This window comes from Myiozetetes cayanensis, unplaced genomic scaffold, assembly GCF_022539395.1.
Source record: "Myiozetetes cayanensis isolate MyiCay16 unplaced genomic scaffold, myiCay2020 scf12, whole genome shotgun sequence".
NCBI classification, from domain to species: domain Eukaryota; kingdom Metazoa; phylum Chordata; class Aves; order Passeriformes; family Tyrannidae; genus Myiozetetes; species Myiozetetes cayanensis.
The window spans coordinates 12841318-12859059 of record NW_026086826.1 but is presented as its reverse complement, the minus strand read 5'-3'; the positions used below and the strand labels follow the sequence as shown (position 1 = coordinate 12859059).

The following is a 17742-nucleotide window of genomic DNA, read 5'->3' as shown; positions in this document are numbered from 1 at the left end:
GGGTTTAAGGTGCTTTTGAACTCAGATCCTGAGGCTTTACCGGTGGTGGTTGTTACTGTCCAGACTCTTGCAGATAAGAAATGAAGGCAAAGCGCTTGGTGAAGGTCACACAGTGAGCTGGTGACTAAGCTGTGACTAAACCCAGCTCTCATGTGCTTCAAACCTCAAACCAGAATGAATTCCACGTCCTCCTGCATGGTAACAGGGGCAGAGAAGAGGCATAAATGATATAACATTGCAGCTATTGATGTACATTTGATGCATAATTTATTACATGTTAAATTTATTTATTATTTCTGCATTCTACATTTGGTTTAATTAATCTCCAACTCTACTCTTTGAAGAAGGGTGGTAAATAAGTCCCACAGGGAGTGGTGCTGGTAACTTCACTAGCCTCAAGGCCACACTTGATACACCCAGTAGATACACCCTGCTCCATGGAGGGATGAAGGTAAGAGCAGCTCTGCTGTTCTCCAATCCCACTGACGCTTTGAACACTCAATTTCTCATTTCTTTGTCATCTGTTCTCTATTTCCATTTGTATAAAAATATCTCTTTTAGGGAGGTTGTGTCAGAACTCTGGGTAGCGATGGGATACGGTGTCGTGGTGCATCTCCGTGAGTCGTGAGCTATTCTGCTCTGGTAGTTATTACACCACACGTAGGTGTAAGTAAAGTGTAAGTACACTGCTCCATGTTACTCATGCAGAACAAAGGATGTCTCATCATTAAATATTGACACACAGATGTCACTCGCAGGGGATCATGGGCAGATGAGTTTTCAATCAGTGAGTTACACGAGTGATCAGTGTTTTTGGTGCTCCCTCTCTGTGGGCAGAGACATTACTCAGTGTACCCTTCCTTTAAGTGCCCCCAAGGTACATAACCCCAGGTTGTGATGGCACTGAACAACACATGAAATTCATTCCTGAGCTGATAAATGACCGGTGGAAATCACTGGCACAAGATCCAACTGCCAACAGTAAAATGAAATGTTAGAAAATACTGAAATCAAGGATTAGGGAGTATGTAATATTTGAGGGAGGAAGGGAGGGATGTTAAAATAAATCTACTGTGAGTGACATCATGATTTGGTTCATGGGATGCCCCATCCCTGGAAGTGCCCAAAGCCAGGTTGCATGGGGCTTGGAACAACCTGGCCCAGTGTTTTGAATCACAGAATCCCAGACCGGTTTGGGTTGGAAAGGACCTTGAAGATCATCCAGTTCCACCCCTGCCATAGGTAGGGACACCTTCCACTATCCCAGGTTGCTCCAAGCCCTGTCCAGCTTGTCCTTGGACACTTCCAGGGATGGGGCAGCCACAGCTTCTCTGGGCATCCTGTGCCAGGGCCTCACCATATCGATATATATCTGGTGAAGCACTATGTAAATATATTGTACCCTTCTCTTTCCATTTCCTCCCATAACTAGCCCAAATTTACCAGATGCACCCCCACACCCATGTAAAGGAGAAATATTTCCTTCAGCACCCAAGAAATCAGTGGGAACACTGGCACTGCTGAGGCAAATACCCACGGCATGATCTGGGCAATGTTTCATCCCTGTGCTCCCCAGGCCGTGGATATATTTGCAGGGATCCATCCTGGAGTGAGTTATTAGGGCTGGAAATTCAATCAGCAAGAGCCTGAAAGGTAAGACCAAGCTTTCAGCCTTATTTCCTGACACGAGCAGCATTTTCCCCTGTGAGCTTCAGTAGTTCAGGTGAGAGAGTTCAGCACAAGTTTCAGGATGTGGACATTGAAAAAAATACCTTCCCCATCTCACACTGATGGTATGTGGCTGTTCTTCTACAATTTCCTTCCTGCTCAGGCAGCAATCACTAATTTTAGACTCACCTACACGAAACAGTCACATTTCTGCCTTGGAAACAGTTTGCTGCTTCTGAAGAATAATCATACCCCACTTAGCCAGGTATCTACTACTCCAGAAATATCAGTAACAGATCTCTTGGGGTGTTAGAAGGAGACAAGCACAGCCCACAATGATGTTGGTTTGGAAGTATCCAGGATAAACAGCAAAATCAATCCATTTGTGCAACAGCTGATAGAGAAATGCATACAGTGCTTAGGAATAATTGAAAGAAATATGCTTTGGGAACATTTTGGAAGTCCCAGGAAAACCTGTAAATGGTTTCATGACTGCTCAGCAGGAAGGAGACTCCTGCATTTCACCTTCTGGATGTCAGAAGATGCAAATTCCCAGTCACATGCCTAACAAAATCCCATTTTGCTGTGCCACACCGTGTTTCACACAGCAAGCTGAGGCACTGACGGAAGTGCTGTGAGGTGATAAATCCCTCACCCAAAGTGAAGGATTAGGCCAGGGACCAATTCAGAGGGATTTTAAATCAGCCTGGCAGGCAATGAAGGCTTGTTCTTACCTGATTGGGTTTTCATTACGGAATGGGAGGAAAATGAAATTGGGTTATTCTGTCACACAGAAAAGAGTTCTTGGCACCCATGTATGACACATAAATCCTCCTTGGTGCGGTGTCTCTTCATCAGGAGTAATCCCAAATATTTTACACATCTCTGGCAAGATGTCTGAGGGATTTTTTTTATCAATTATACCCACAATCATCTCCAAGGACAAAATGCTCCAAATATTTAACGAGATAATGATGTCAAATAATAACTAAAACACACTGCATCTTGCAAGAATCGCCTGCTTGGCATTTCAGTTCCTACAGGAATCCAGGTTTTACAGTTTTTTTGCTTGTACCAATATGAGGTAAGTCTAAAATTGTGAGTTACTGGCCCAAGTTTTCCAGGCAACCACAAGAACTTGTAGTGAGCAAGAGGGCAAATTTCTGACTGGGAATTTTGCTCCAGCTCTGCTGGTGGTGATTTCAAATATCTGATACCTGCCTTGGTCACCACTTATGGGGTTTTAACCACAATTACAATTCCTTTCAAAATAACCCTCCAGTGCTTTGTGGAAAGTAGGGTTTTACATCCACTGACTCCCTGTTCATGGACCTGAGGCATGAAAGCAGCTCCTTGGGGACCAGCATTTGCTCTTGGTCATGGCTGGGCGGCCTCTGTCCCCACTGGTTCTCCGGGAGGGACATGTGTCCCCCCATGGCTGGGACAAACACCTGGCTTTGCCCACTCTGGCTGGTGTTTAGGATGAGGTTGATCTTGTCCAGCAGACAGACTTGGGGTGCCCCTCCCTCCCCATCCCACAGGTGGGGAACAGGGCTCGTGTAGTCTCCAAAGATGCTCATCTCCGGTTCCGAGAGGACTGTGGGGGGCTGCATCTGGTAAATGTTGGCTGCGACATATCCCAGTGTGTTCCCGTTGGATATCTGGGGTTTGTAGTCACTGATGTGCTCCAGGATTGTGGTGCTGGCAGGAGCCACGGCCCCTGGGTGCTCCCCATCCTCAGGGACCTCTATGCTGGGTTTCCTTGGGGTGGCCACACTCTCGTGCTCCTCGTGCGCCGGCACCTCCTCGACCTCTGTAACTGTGGGGTCACTGGTGTCCAGGAGCGGATCCTGGAAACTGTCACTCATTAAATCACTCTTGTTCTGGAAAAAAATGAGAAGTATAGTAACAAACTGGAAAATTTTATTAACAGGAGAGCTGTCATTAGAGCTTGGAGCAACCTGCTCCAGTGGAAGGGTCCCTGCCCACAACAGGGGACAGAACAGGATGAGCCTTAAGGTCCTTTCCAGCTTGAGACGTTTGTGACCACTAAATACAGACTATATTGAGGTAAGGTTTAAAGACTTCAGCTAATCTGGGCTGCCATACACCTTGCAAATGCTTTGGAAATGATTTCTGACCAGTTTCCAGTTCCTTAGACCTTAAGCCTCTTCTCATCCATGTTTTCCACAGCAACAGAGCAAATTGCCTTCTCCCAAGTGACAAGTGACAGGACAAAAAGAAACAGACTCAAGTTCTGCCAGGGGAGTATTAGGTTGGATATTAGTGAAAATTCCTTCTTGGAATGGGCTGTCCAGCCCTGGCACACTTGCCAAGGGCAGTGGTGGAGTCCCCATCCCTGGAGGGATTTAAACATCATGTGGATGTGGCACTTGGAGAAATGGGTCAGTGGTAGCTTTGGCAGTGCTGGGGAATGGTTGGACTCGATCCCTCGACTCAGAGGGATTTTCCAACCTAAACAATTCTGTGACTCTGTGATTCTAAGCTTTAATCTGCGGGGAAGCAAAAGGAGATAACCCTGCACTTACCTGGAGGGACTTTACCACGTTGCTATTTTCCACATGGGGAAACTCTTCAAACAGCCATTTTGGCAAAAGCTGCACAATGGTGACTTTAATCCTTCAGCAAAAAGGAAAAAAAAAAAAAGAAAACCCAAGATATCAGTCCATTTTATCAATCAGTTATTCCTCATGCAGCATGAAACTGTCCTGGCAGGAGGGAACACAAAGTGCATCCAGCCTTTGAGGGTGGCTTGGAAGCTGCAGGTTCACCCCATATGGCTGGGTTTCCCCTTTCTATGATTTCACCAATTCTGTGATCCTATGTTTTATTTTTTTTGTTGGTCTCTGCCTTACTGTAGAGCACACAAATGTCTTTTCATACAACAACCTGGTGAATGGGTGATGCTGCCCTCAGTGAAAAGGCTGCATTGAAAAGACTGGCTTCTGGAGTTGATTTTAAAATATCCTAGAAGAATTTTATTTTACATACTAAAAATGGATACTAAAAAAGGTATGAGTTAGAAATAAGGAAAAAATATGTGGAGGAGAAAGTAATACCTTTTTCTGACTGATTTTTTAAACATCAGAATTGCAAAACCAACTGATAATATGACCATGCCGATGCTCAGTCCCAGGAGAACTCTGAGGTCATCATCTGAAAAAGGATGGAGAGGGAAGAGGTCACGCCTAGGGATTTAGTTGAGTGATTCAGTCAGTAACCATTTTGTACACGGCCTTACCTTCCCTTCCAGAAACGCTGAAGTGAATTCTTCAGCTTATGTTGGTTTTGCTTTTGGTTTAAGTGTTGCAACAGATCATAATGTGACCTCTACCAGAAGATGTGCAAACCAGAGAATCACCAACGTTAGAAAAATGAGTGGGAAATGCTTAAATGAGTCTCTGGTTCAAACTGCAAGATGGAAACAGTCTCTTGCTGTTGTGGTATATGTTGATATTATATCTTCCTTGTTTTCTCACCTCTTAATTGTAATGTACATTGTAAGTCTCATAAGAAAGCAAAACTCCAGGCTTGCAGGTGGGTCATGTCCCCACCAGGTGGAAGGGTCCTTTTTTTGGCTCAAATCTCTCTAAATGTACACAAACTCGCAAATCCCCATCTCCAGGTGCTGCAGGTGCTTCTTGGGTTAAACCTTCCACTTCTGGCCAAGGAGAAAGCCTGGCTTAATAAGTCTGAGCTACCCAAGGTCTTCTTACCGTGGGGATTCTCATTGTATGTGCTGTCCAGGAGTGGCTCCTCTGGAGGGACTGAAACAGAGAAGGGGAAAAAAATGTCCATAATTTCATTTAGAGGAATGTGGGTCACACAGAAGATATGTCTGGGGTTTATTTTGTTAATGTTATTTAGAAAAATAAATAAGTAATGAGAAAAAATAAGCTGAAGTAATAATCCCTGAAGTAATTATTAACTCCAGCTCTTGCTGGACAATGGACAATATCCTGTTTCTCAGAGATCCAACTGAATGAGACGTTGATCAACACATATCACCAACTACAAAATGTCTTCCTCACACATTGCTCCCCTCAGCACCTGAAACAAGAATTTGTTCTGCCTGGGGAACTGTACATCCTTTCTCATGAGCACCCACAGGTTATTCAACAGGTTGCCCAGAGAAGCTGTGGCTGCCCCATCCCTGGAAGTGTTTAAGGCCAGGTTAGACGGGTATTGGAGCAACCTGGGATAGCGGAAAGTGTCCCTGCCCATGGCAGGGGGTGGGACGAGATGATCTTTAAAGTCCTTTCCATTCTAGGACTCTATGATTTCCCAAAGTGCCTGAACCCCATGGGAATGAATTTTCTGATGATTTCTTTGTGTGATGGGGTGTGTGGTGAGGGAAGATCTGCAGCTAATGAGCCTGCCATGGCAAGAAGGGCATTTCTGCTCAAATAAGCAGCAAGCTTACTTCCATGCCAAATTCAGCAATTCTCTTGGGATCTCTTCTCCTTAACAGACAGGTGGTGACATTCCTGCTGCAGAAAAGGGGTCCTGCCCAGAGCCAAAGGTTGTCAGTGTGTCTGTGAGGACAAAGCTAATGACTGTGAATAGCCTGAGATGAACATTTGAGGTCAGGAATATTTGTTTCCATTTCTTGGGAAAAAAAATTGAATAACTGCCCTTCTCCAAGCCATGAGAGGTGTCAACCAGAAACAGGGAGCTGGTTTGTCATAGGGAAAATATCTGAGCAGATTCAGATAACCCATCTAAAATGGCATCACAGCCCAGGACGGTGAACAACATCCTCAGGTGTTTCCTGCAGGTACATACAGATCTGTCAGGGCATCAAGAGCATTGACAGATCTTAATGACCCTGACCAGCCTCACCTGGGACCTCCACCCACACCCCTGCCCAGGGGCTCTTTTTAAGCTCAGTCCGGGCACTCAGTCTCTACATGGGCTGTGCTGGAGAGGCTCCAGAGGTCAGAGCTGTAGTGTGAATTAATGACTTGATGTTATTCTTCCCTCGTCTCCAGGGACCTGCCCAGCTCTTGAGGACAACCAAAGCTGGGCTACAATGCTGGAGATGATGATGTTCCTCTGCAAGTTGGCTCATGCTCTTCCCTAGAACAATTTCCAGAACTGAAGCTTGCTGGTGGAGTTGAAGATGTCCCTGCTCGTTGCAGATGGATTGGATTACATGAACTTAAAAGGTCCCTTCCAACCCCAAGTGTTCCATCATTCCTGCTCCGGGTAAGGAGGTCTCTGTGGCTTGGTCAGCTGGTCTCTATAGAAGCTGTTTTCTGTGTTTTGGGTTATCTGTAACACTTGTGAAATGTGCAAAGCAGTAGATTCTTTCTTTCTAAAGGGGAACAAGTCTATTGGTGTATCTTGTAAAGTAAGACGTGGTTCTTGAATGCATTAGATTTTTGCACGGGAGCAAAGACCACCTAGAGAAGGCTTTAATACAGATACATTGACAAAAACCTCTATTTTCACATCCTGTAGTTGAGAGGATTCCATCTAGAGCCCTGCTTTCCTCGGGTCAGTGGGAGGGGTTTGCATCTTGCAAGACTAAGTAACCCTACCCCACTGTCAGGCTGTGGGAAGCAGCAGCAGCAGCATGTCCAACCCCAGGCTTACCTTTGCCAGAGCTGGGTTTGCTGACTCCACCAGGGTAGACCGCGTACACCGACACGTTGAGGTGAAACCCTGCTGCTGCCTCTTCTGGGAAAAAACAAGATCTGCCTTTAAGATGTGTTTGTAACCACCTGTGGAGGCTCTAGGTTTGTTCAAGGGCACGTTGCTGGGTGGTGGAAGTAGATGGAGCATCTCCTGTGCTTGCACAGGCCTCCACAGGATCCACTCTAGTGGTTCCCTGCCTGCCAGCTCACCTGTCACTTTGTTCTTTCCCTGTGACCTTCACCCAGGGAACCAAATCCCACTGACTGTCCTCACATCTCCTGTTGCTTCACTCCTTGTTCCCTAAGGGCTCTTAGTCCCACTGCCCAGAAATAAGTGGGCAGGGGCTCAGCTTCAAATGAAACTACCTTTGTAATCTATTTTGGATTTATAATGTCCTGGTGAACTGCACCAAGTAGCAAAAGGACTTCTGGAATATCTTACCTTGGATGTATGTGTGTGTTTCCTGGGATGGGACTTTCTTCCAAAAATAGTGCTCCTCCTGGCGATACTGGGAGGTGGAAACCCACTCCACTATGAACCAAACTGGGGGGCTCTTGCTATGCTGGGGGGGCTGCCAGTGAACCAAGACCCTGCTCTGGTTCTCGGGCTTGACCTCCACAGCCACTGGTGCTGGAAATTCTGTGGAGAGAAATGGCAAGGGAAGTGTCACCCAACAGACCCATCTTTGGACAGCAGGAGACTGGGAAGGGTCAGCTAAGCCCAGACAAAATGTGTCTTTCCTGGAAGTGTTTAAAAACTGAAGAGGGAACAAGAAATTATAGAATATGGAGGTTTATATAGAAATATATATAAACACACAAAATATATGAAGATAGATTTTTATATATATTTATATGTATTGTTCTATATTTCAAAGAACCATTTAGATTGGAAAAGACCTTAAAGATGGAGTTCAACCATTCCCCAGCCCTGCCAAGGCTATCACTAGCCCATGTCCCTAAGTGTTACATCCACTTTTAAATCCCTTCAGGGATGGGGACTCCACCACTGCCTGAGCAGCTGTCTCAGGACTGGGCAACTCTTTCCAGGAAGGAATTTTCCCAATATCCAACTTGAGCATCCCCTGGCACGACTTGAGGCCATTTCCTCTTGTCCAGTCCCTTGTTCCCTGGGAGCAGAGCCTGACACCCACCTGGTTCCACCCTCCTGTGAGGGAGCTGCAGAGAGCCAGAGGGTCCCCCCAGGAGCCTCCAGGCTGAGCCTCCCCAGCTCCCTCAGCCACTCCTGGTGCTCCAGACCCTTCCCCAGCTCTGTTCCCTCCCCTGTGTTTATGTACATGTGTCACAAAAACATTCTGTCAGCTTTGTCATGTTCCTGAAATGCTTTGCTTGTCACTTCTTACAAGAAATGTACATGATTCAGGTAACTGAGAGCTTAGAGAGCTTTTTTCCACTTTAATTCTCTTCAGTTTCTTTTTAGTCATGTATTTGTTCTCAGTTTGAATGGGACTTTCCCCTTCTATTGCTCATTAAAAGAGATGTTTTTCAGAATAGGAAAGCGTGACTGTGGGGGAAACCACAGCCTATGGCTCAGAAAGGAATTTTTCTTCTTCTGTTTGCAAGGACTCACCTCACAGCAGGGGCTGATTCCCTGGCAGAGACTGCAGGGGCTATTTTGGAGGGCAGGGAGCAAAGGAGCAGCCTTGTACCCTTTTCTCTGCCAGCCAAGGTGGGCAGGGCAAAATTATTTTAAAACTTCTTGCTGCAGCCTTAGGTGGTGAAGGGCTGAGATTCCAGTGCCTAAAGCGGCTCCAAGAGAACTGGAGAGGGACTTGGGACAAGGACACAAGGGGGAATGGCTTCCCAGTGCCAGAGGTCAGGCTAAGATGGGACAGTGAAAAGGAGTTGTTGGCTGTGAGGGTGGAGAGGCCCTGGCACAGGTTGCCCAGAGAAGTTGTGGCTGCCCCATCCCTGGAAGTGTCCAAGGCCAGGTTGGACAGGGCTTGGAGCAACCTGTTCTAATGATAGGTGGCCCTGCCCATGGCAGGGGGTGGGAATGGATGGGCTTTAAGGTTCCTTCCAACCCAAACCATTCTAGGATTCCATGGTTATGTATCCACCTGTATAGCATCTCCATCTCTGGGGGATGCTGGAATTGTCTGGGGGATGTTGTGTTCCCTCAGCAGAGTGGGCTGCTGAGTGAAAATGTCTGCCAAGATTTTCCCTTGCACAATTCAGCATTTTTCTCCTGCAACCCTGATAAAAGCCAGTCCCTGTTACACCTGCAAGTGGCCTGTGTGACATCCTACCTTCCTGGCTGCTGGCACCCTGGCCAAGGGTGATGATGGCGGGGCTGGAAGACCCCTTGGAGTTGTGAGCAGTGACGAGGAGAGTGTGGGCTCCCGGTTGTACCAGGATACTGCACTCCGTGCTGGAGGTGTTGCAGAGGACCAGCATTCCCCCGGGGGTCTCGGCAGCCACGGCATAGCCCAGGATCCTCCCGCGGGCATCCCGGGGAGGCAGCGGCTGTGAACGGCAAGACAGACAGACAGTCCCCCGGGTAAGGGTGGGGGATGTGACACTGAGACACCCCAGGCAGCACAGATGTGCCCTTGGCTGGGTGAAACACGCGTGGATTTTACAAAGATGGAGAGATTTTTACTTCACGTTGGGGTGTCATTTCCCCGCCCATCCCTTTGGTCGAAGGGCTCCTTAGGGAGGGCGGTCCTTTCTTTGCTCGGGGAGGAGCAGAGCACACCAAAATTTCACAGAGGCTGCCAAAACCCGCTTTACCTTGATCAAGACCGTCACCTCGTGGCTGCCGTTGGGGAAGGCCGGGCCCAGGCGCCGCCAGACATCGGGAGCCGCGGCGGGGGCTGCGGGACAGAGGGAGCGTGGGATGGGGCTTGAGACATCGGGGGCCACACACCTACGGGGCTCTCCCACACACGCAGCCCTAGCAGGAAGCCCTGCCTGGCCGTGTCTCTGCCGCTGTGAGAGGAAACAGCAGTGGGCGCTGCTTTTTGAGGCGAGCACATCCCCGGCTTCCTCACTACAGCCGGGATGTGAGGGCAACGCTCCTCGGGCATCCCGTCCCGCTGCCGGCCGGGATGACTGAGCCGGCCCTTTCCAACCTCATCCTGGTGTTAGCAGCCAGGATAAAAAGGAGGAAGCTGCCACAGAGGTGACAGATAATTGTGGCTGGTGTGACACCATGACTGGTGTGATTTTTTTCCACCCCGGGCACGAGGCCACCAAAGATTGTGGAATCATGGAATTGTTTAGGTTGGAAAAGCCCTTCCAGATCATCGTAGAATCATAGAATTAACTGGGTTGGAAGAGACCTCTGAGATCATCAAGTCCAACCATTCCCCAGCACTGCCAAAGCCACAACTAACCCATGTCCCCAAGAGCCACATCCACATGGCTTCTAAATCCCTGCAGGGATGGGGACTCCACCACTGCCCTGGGCACTTTGGACATGCCACATACAGAGGTGTCTCTGAGGCTGAGCCTACCTGCCTCGGGGGTGGTGTAGAGAAAGGGGGGGCTCCAGGCACTCCAGGGGCTGTCGGGGGAGCTGAGCCTGCACCTGACCTGGAACAGGTACTGGGTGTCACTCTGCAGGTTGTGCTGCCAGCGGGGCTCATCCTGTGCTGCACTGTCCCACACCTCCACCTGCAAGGGAAGCAGGGTCCTGGGGGGAAATGGGACCCACCACCAGCCCCCAGACACAGTGGTGGTCACTGCCTGCCTCATCTGCATGGATGGGGATGGGCAGAGTCCACACTGTCCCCTGGGTGAATGCACTGGGCATGCTGAGGGGCCATAGAGAAAACCCCTATCCCACTGCTGTACTGGGCTTCTGACAACACCGGGATTTTAGGGGCTCCTGCGGAGACTGGGATCCAGCTCAGCCCCTACCAGCACTCTGGGATGCTTCCAAAGGGACTTGGGTGGAGCTGCCCCAGTGTAGTTGTGTCTGTGGGTCTGCACTGAGCATCCTAGAGGATTTTGTGTCTTGTCCTTGCTTAAAAAGCTGAGATAACCCTTCACACACGGCTGTCTGTTCTTTCAGATGGCACCAGATTTCCTGCCTGTGGGGGCTGCCTGTGGCTGGGGTGAACCTTCTCGACTTGCACCAGAGCAAAGGGGTGAGTTTTGAATGACCCCAAATGCTCCCGTTGTTAAGAGGGTCTCCAGCAGGATCAGGACTTGCACCTCTCCTAACAGGGCCTGATGCTGCACGCGGGGTGAGGTTTGGGGAGCCCCGGGGGTCTCACATGCCATGCTGGGGTGCCCTTGGCTTGGTGTCGCTCTTCACAGTGCACGTTCTCCAGCTGTGTCTGACTGCGCCAGTGGATCGTGGTGGTGGGAGGGGATGTCTCTGTTGTCTCAGCACCAGTGACCAGGGGCAGAGCGGGGATTACTGTGGGGAGAGCCAGGAATGGGTGGGGTGAAGGGCTGCCCTTGTGCATGTCACTGTGTACCTCAGGAAGGTTCCTAAAGTGACAGCTCAGGGCAGGGCAGTGGGTGTGGCCATGCACAGTCCCAGCACTCTGTGGTGCTGACTGACAGGTGGGCAGATGGATGGGTGAGCAGACATACCAACGTCCTGCAGGTTGAGAAGCTGAGGGGCCGAGTGGGCAGCGCCCAGTGCATTCCTGGCCTGCACCCACACCGAGTAGTGGCTCCTGTTGCACAACACACTCAGGGGCACTGGTGAGTCAGCAGGGAACACCTTCTCCTCTTCTTCTTCCTCCTCCTCAGCACCCTCCTCATCTTCTGCCACCACCCTGGGAAGCAGAAAGCAGCTTGTCAATGCCCATCCCAGCACCACACACCCCCTGGGATGGTGATGCTCCTGAGGCGTCGCAGCTCATGACTAGGACATGGTCATCCCCAAACCTGGAGTTTGTCACTCCTAAAGCAAACTGGAAAGTTATTCCCTTCAGTTCCTGACGCTTCTGCTGGGAATCTGCATTTTTCACGACAGGAAGGGAACTTTCCTTTCTGGCTGCATGGTTCAGTTTGATCCCAAGCAAATTTAGACAGGAGGTTTATCCCTTCTCTTCACAAAGCCAAGTATGATGGAATTTAATGTCTTTAATAATTGAGTCAGAGTAACTGAAAGCCTCCCAGGCTGGTGCAATGGGGACTTCAGTGGCAGGGAGCGTCCCAGGATGGGCTGTGACATGCCAGGCTAGTGCCATGGGGACTTCAGTGGCAGGGAGCATCCTGGGATGGGTAGGGTGGCCTGTGGCACACCATGCAGCAGCCAGCACCTCTGCTTCAGATTCAAGCTGGAGTTTCAGTTTTGGGGTTTGGGTAGCATTAGTTTCACCCTCTCTTTAGCTCAGAGGCAATCCAAGCACCTGAAAACAATGTGTTGCTTCCATGTGCCGTGGCACGATGGAGTGTGTGCCAGGTCAGTAACAGCACTGAGTGCGGGAGGTTCCTCCTGCAGAACTCAACCTGTGGTGGAACATGTGGTTTTCGAGCAGGAGATGAGCAAACGTGAGCTGTAGGAAGTGTAACTAGGGCATGACAGCAGCCTTGCTGTCACCGGGCTCTGTGGCTGCCACGTGCCGGTCCCGCGCTCCCTCCCAGATCTGCGGCCCCCCTGGTCCCCGGGGGCCTTACCTGCGCAGGTGGAGGGTGTGGTGGGTGAGCAGGTGGGGTGGCCTCCCCGCATCCCACCTGCACTCCAGGTGCTCCGAGCCCTCGGCAATGGCACAGCTCAGGTTGCTGGGAGGGTCTGGAGGGTCTGCAGGGGCAAGGACTGGGTGAATGTATGGGCACCCCCCAAACCCAGGCACAGCACCCCCCAGCTCCTCGGTGCTCAGCAAAAGCCCCTGAGCCCCCCCAGCTCGGTACAAGGTACTCACAGCCGGCCCGGACCTCAGTGCCGCACACCAGCTGGTCCCAAGCGCTGTTGGGGCAGCGGGAGAAGCAGACGATGGTCCCAAAGGGCAGCTGGAAATCCCGCAGCCGGAGCTGGACGGAGCTGCTGCTCAGGGGGTGCAGGGGACCCTCAGTGTGGTTGTAGTTGAGGAGGATGATGAACTTGGCTGAGGGGCAGCCGAGGGTGGAGAGACAGTTGATGGAGATGTTGGAGCCCATCTGCACTACTGGCGCGGGGTCCACCCAGACTCGCCCTGAGCACTTGATGTTTGCAGCACCTGTGCCAACACCCGTCAGGTCAGGGTGGCTCCGGGTGGGTGTCCCACAGGAGGGGATGCCTGTGGGCTGCACCACTCCGCAGGGGTGGCTGCTTTGCTAGGATGCAGCAGCAGCATGGCTGGGCCCTGCAGCAAGAGGATGCCAGCACCCCCAGCCACCCTGAACATCATGGGGTAGGAAGAAAACAGGGGTCATGAGTGATATTGGGAAGAAATTCTTGACTGTGAGGGTGGTGAGGCCCTGGCACAGGTTGCCCAGAGAAGCTGTGGCTGCCCCATCCCCAGAAGTGTTCAAGGCCAGGTTGGATGAGGCTTGGAGCAACCTGGGCTAGTGGAAGGTGTCCCTGCCCATGGTAGAGGGTGGAACAAGATGAACTTTAAGGTCCCTCCCAACCCAAACCTGTCTGTGACTCTGTGATGAACCCCTTGCCTGCAGCAATGCCCCGGCACCTGGTGACTCATCCCAGCAGATCAGAAACAGCCAGTTTCACCAATTTTAGGTTTTGCTCTAATGTTTAAATGAGTGCAAGGAAATAACCCACAGACTTGAGAGCTCTGATCCCCTGATTAGGGCAGCGGAGGCGTGTGCTGCCCTCTGCTATCAGATGAAGCTCTGCACTAGCCCTGGCAGCCCTGGCTCACAGTTGCTATCAAGCTCCATCTGGCCTTCCCAGAAAGGGCAAGGCTGTGCTCTGGCTGTGCCTGTGGAGGCACATCCCACTGCTTAGCACAGCCGCTGCAACAAGGCTGGACATAGTCCCGCTCCAAGGATGTGAGTGGAAAGCAGAGGGTGCTGCAGGGCGTGGAACCCCCAGCAATGCTAGTGAAGTGCTCGCCCCAAAAATCCACAGCTGTAGCTCTACAACTGTCCTATTCCCACTCTAAATCCCCTGTAGGACCAGGGTGTATGCTCTGGTGGCCAGCGAGGCCGTGGTGGCCGTGCTGAGCCATGTGGTGGCCACTTACCTTGGCACAGGTAGCAGAGCAGGATGTGGAGCACCAAAGCATTGCAGGACCCTCTCATGGCCTGGGCTGCAGCCGCTGCCCACACATGGCATAGTCTGTGGGAGGAAAAGGGATGGAGGGAATCCTTCTGGAAACCAGCTCCAGCACAGGCAGGAGCACCAGGAGGTGATGGGAGCAGGAATCGTGGATTTACAGCAGGGAAGTCAAGGCTGAAAGCCTTCCTTGAAAGAGATGGGTTTGGTGGGTCAGGGGGATGGTGCCCCTCTGCTCATCACTGTGGAGGTACATCTGGAATGCTGGGATCAGGGCTGGGCTCTCCCCAGGACAGGAGAGACATGGACAGATTGGAGTGAGTCCTGTAAAAGTGCCTGAGGGTCAGGAGCACCTAAGAAATGTGGAAGGGTAGGGAGAGCTGCTGGAGAGGAGGGGCTCAAAGAGGGTTAAATCCTTGGGTATAGATGAGGAAGTAAAGACGAGGGAGCTGAGCTCCTCCACCCAGGGGAAGGACAGAAGACAATGGGCTCACACTGGAAATCAGAAAATTCCAGCTAAACATAAGAAAAAGCTCTTCAATGGTGACACAGCAGGGCTCACCCTACAGTCTCCATACCTTGGGATGCTCAGACATGGGTTTGTGGGACAAAGTTCCATTTCCATAAGATCTTTCCCACAGGTCCTGCCTAAGATGAGCAATGGCTCTTCCTAGCAGTGAACCCTTTGAGACAGCCCCAAAACCTCAGGCCAGGGCTTCCCACCTCTCCCCAAGGAGCCACTCTTGTTTTTGCATCCCACAGTCTTGCCTAAATTTTTCCTTATTCCATTTGCCTTCCTCCCCAGCCTCTTTGGATGCATCCCACTAGGACAAACCCCCTCCAGACGGGAAGCCCAGCCTCACCAGCCCTATGGGACATGTGGTGTGGGGATGGGACAGCTTTGAAACAAGCAAGGCACAGACTTGTATAAGGAAACACAGCTCCCTGGGGGCAAATGGCTCTTTTTCATGAAAAACTCCTCCTGGGAGCAGACCCTGACCAGACCTGACATCCCATTCCCCTACCTAGGGCTGAACATCCAGAAAAGCCCCACAACTCCCTCATTTTGTTTTCAAATAACCCCATGCAATACCTGACGTCAGGAATGGCAAGTTTTCCCTGGAGGGACGGCAGAGTCTGCAGTAAAAGCTTCAAAATGCTGTTTTTCAACCCAAACTAGGCCACCAGCAGCAGCAAATGCTTCAGTATTTCTCCTGCTGTGCGAGCTGACCTTGTTTGGTTTAAGGGCTGTTCAAATACTCATCACTAGTGAGTCAAATTTTAAGTGCCTCCCTATTACCTGACCTAGTAAGAAAAGCTGATGAACCTTGTGCAAGTCAGAGCAAATGACAAAATGCAACTCGTGTTCTATGAAAAGAGCTGAAAACACACTAAATCTGCCCACTGCCAGCTTTACAAGGGACTGTAGGCTCTGCCTCCCCTGGGAATCCCTTACATTCTTATTTTTATTCCAATTTATAGACGTTTGCAAACTCCAAAGCCAAAGGAACAAGATTGTTTCCCTTGCTGGCAGATGCGGGGCTTTGATCTCATCTCTGTTAAAGTCTCCTTGTGCGTTAGTGCTAAAGAAATGGGAAGTAAATAAACAAGGAAAAAGCTGTCCTGTTGTTCAAGCCCAAACCAGTTGGAATCTTCACCGGCAGCTGTGCCAGGAGGGGATAGCACATAGAAGCAGCAGGTGAGGACAATGAGCTGGGATATTCTGAGTTTGAATGCAGGAGTCTGGAAGGTGGGAAGAGTGGAGGGTCCTTACCTTGGCTGTCCTCAGGACATGTGGTGCTGGGATCCTCCTCCTCCTGCTGTGGCCGGAGCTGCCGAGCACAGCGAGAAGCATCGGTGAGTGTGAGCGAGGTGAGCAGTGGGGCCGACCCAGATAACAGCACCAAAAATGGAGAGTTTCCAGTCTGAGTCAGTCCATGGGAAAACCCAGCATCCCTTAAAGGAGCAGCCTCGAGGGAAGGGGTGTCTTCTGAAAGTTCTTACAGAATTGGGAGATGCTCCAGCAGAGTTAAATCCATCCCAAATGGATTTTTATGGTTGTGTTGCTGTGTACGAGGTGATGGGAGAACAGCAGAGTGTGCTGGGCTGAGCTCCATCAGGGAAAGGATATTTTCCTGCTAATCCCAGAAGCATGGAATGAAGAGTCCTTAAGGAGTGAGGTTGTTTTCACCAGCAGTGAGTGTCACCCCCTCTGCTTGTGCTGATCCCCAGCTCATCAAAGGATGCTCCAAGCTGTGCACCCCCAGGGTTGAGAGGTCCAAGGCTCCAGGGATGCTCCAGTGCCTTCCATCCCACTGGCTCCCTGCTGCTCCCAAACCCTGACTCTGCAGAGCCTGTGGCTTCCTTTCTCATGTCGGTTAAAGAGTTAAACCTCAAAAACAGTGTTAACCTCATTACAGGCTGCAACCACAGGAAATACCGCACAGCTCCCACCTCTGCCTCGAAGAGGGAAATGTTGGGGAACAGAATTTGTCTCCCCTGGGGCAACGCAGAGCCTTCCTCTGCCAGTAAGTCCCACTGCTCTGGGTTTTGCCTGATCCATGGGGACTTTTTAGTGGAAGTGAGAGCATGAGCCTGCTGGCAGCACAGTGGGAGTAAAACCTCACTGGGTGATGAAACTCTAACGTGTGGTTATAGTAATGTATATAAATGTGTCTGTATGGCTATAGTGATGTATAGTCCCGCAGCAGGACGGGGAGGGTTTCAGTGGGAATTTTCATTTTGGCATGTTCTGGGTGTGTCAGACACACAGCTGGGCCCAGGGCTGCACACCTGGGGCAGGATGGCTAGTGTGCACATCTGGAGCCAGTTTATGTCATCTGGGGCTGTGGCAGCCCCAAGGACAAGCACATCTGGAGCCAGCACAGAGCAGCAGCATGTGGAGCAGTGTGCCTTCCCAGGACAGGTGTCACAGCCCCTCTGAGCTGCTGGTTCCCATAACACTGATCTTCTAGTGCTGGTTAAACTGATGTCTCCTTATCTCTTCCTGAGCAGTCATGTCGAGCTGCAGCTCAGTGCCTTGTGGGCAGGGTGGGAGCAGAGTGAGCCCTCACGCCAGGCTCTTTCCCATGGATTTATCCTTCACATGCTGAGGATTCTCAGTTGCTGTTGCCTTCCTCTGAGGCAGCTAAACTGCTTCATTATTCCAAACCCCATCATGCTTGTTCATTTGGGGCTCTTTGTGGTTTGTTCAGATATTACTTACAGCCAGATACAGGGCTTTAGACTGAGGGGAGGGTTAGATTGGATTTA

At 50.6% G+C, this 17742-nt stretch overlaps 1 protein-coding gene across 3 annotated transcripts; it reads right to left on the bottom strand.

The window, feature by feature from the left end:
- Positions 1-46: 46 nt before the first annotated feature.
- On the bottom strand, positions 47-16324 carry IL23R (interleukin 23 receptor). 3 transcript variants are annotated; one of them, XR_007627809.1, is made up of 16 exons: positions 16244-16324; positions 14438-14532; positions 13178-13471; positions 12933-13056; positions 11898-12085; positions 11573-11718; positions 10808-10967; positions 10083-10165; positions 9599-9815; positions 7771-7968; positions 7288-7371; positions 5406-5456; positions 4749-4845; positions 4218-4308; positions 2403-3551; positions 47-191 (listed from the first exon to the last, which is right to left on the bottom strand). XR_007627809.1 is itself a non-coding variant. In XM_050307438.1 (15 exons), exons 2-15 carry the CDS (start codon positions 14493-14495, stop codon positions 2934-2936), a joined length of 2409 nt encoding a protein of 802 aa, XP_050163395.1. In that variant the 5' UTR covers positions 14496-14532; positions 16244-16324; the 3' UTR covers positions 301-2933. The 3 variants fall into 3 exon arrangements, 1 of the variants encoding a protein (XP_050163395.1); XR_007627810.1 differs by having other exon boundaries at positions 52-66; XM_050307438.1 differs by lacking the exon at positions 47-191 and having other exon boundaries at positions 301-3551.
- Between the last annotated feature and the right edge of the window lie 1418 nt (positions 16325-17742).

Excerpts from the sequence above, each read along its gene's own strand:
- IL23R (XM_050307438.1), bottom strand. The coding sequence starts at position 14,495 with ATGAGAGGGTCCTGCAATGCTTTGGTGCTCCACATCCTGCTCTGCTAC. Across the intron at positions 10,166-10,807 it reads CTACACCACCCCCGAGGCAG|CCCCCGCCGCGGCTCCCGAT; the intron begins GTAGGCTCAGCC and ends TCTGTCCCGCAG. Across the intron at positions 4,846-5,405 it reads ATACAATGAGAATCCCCACG|ATGATGACCTCAGAGTTCTC; the intron begins GTAAGAAGACCT and ends ATCCTTTTTCAG.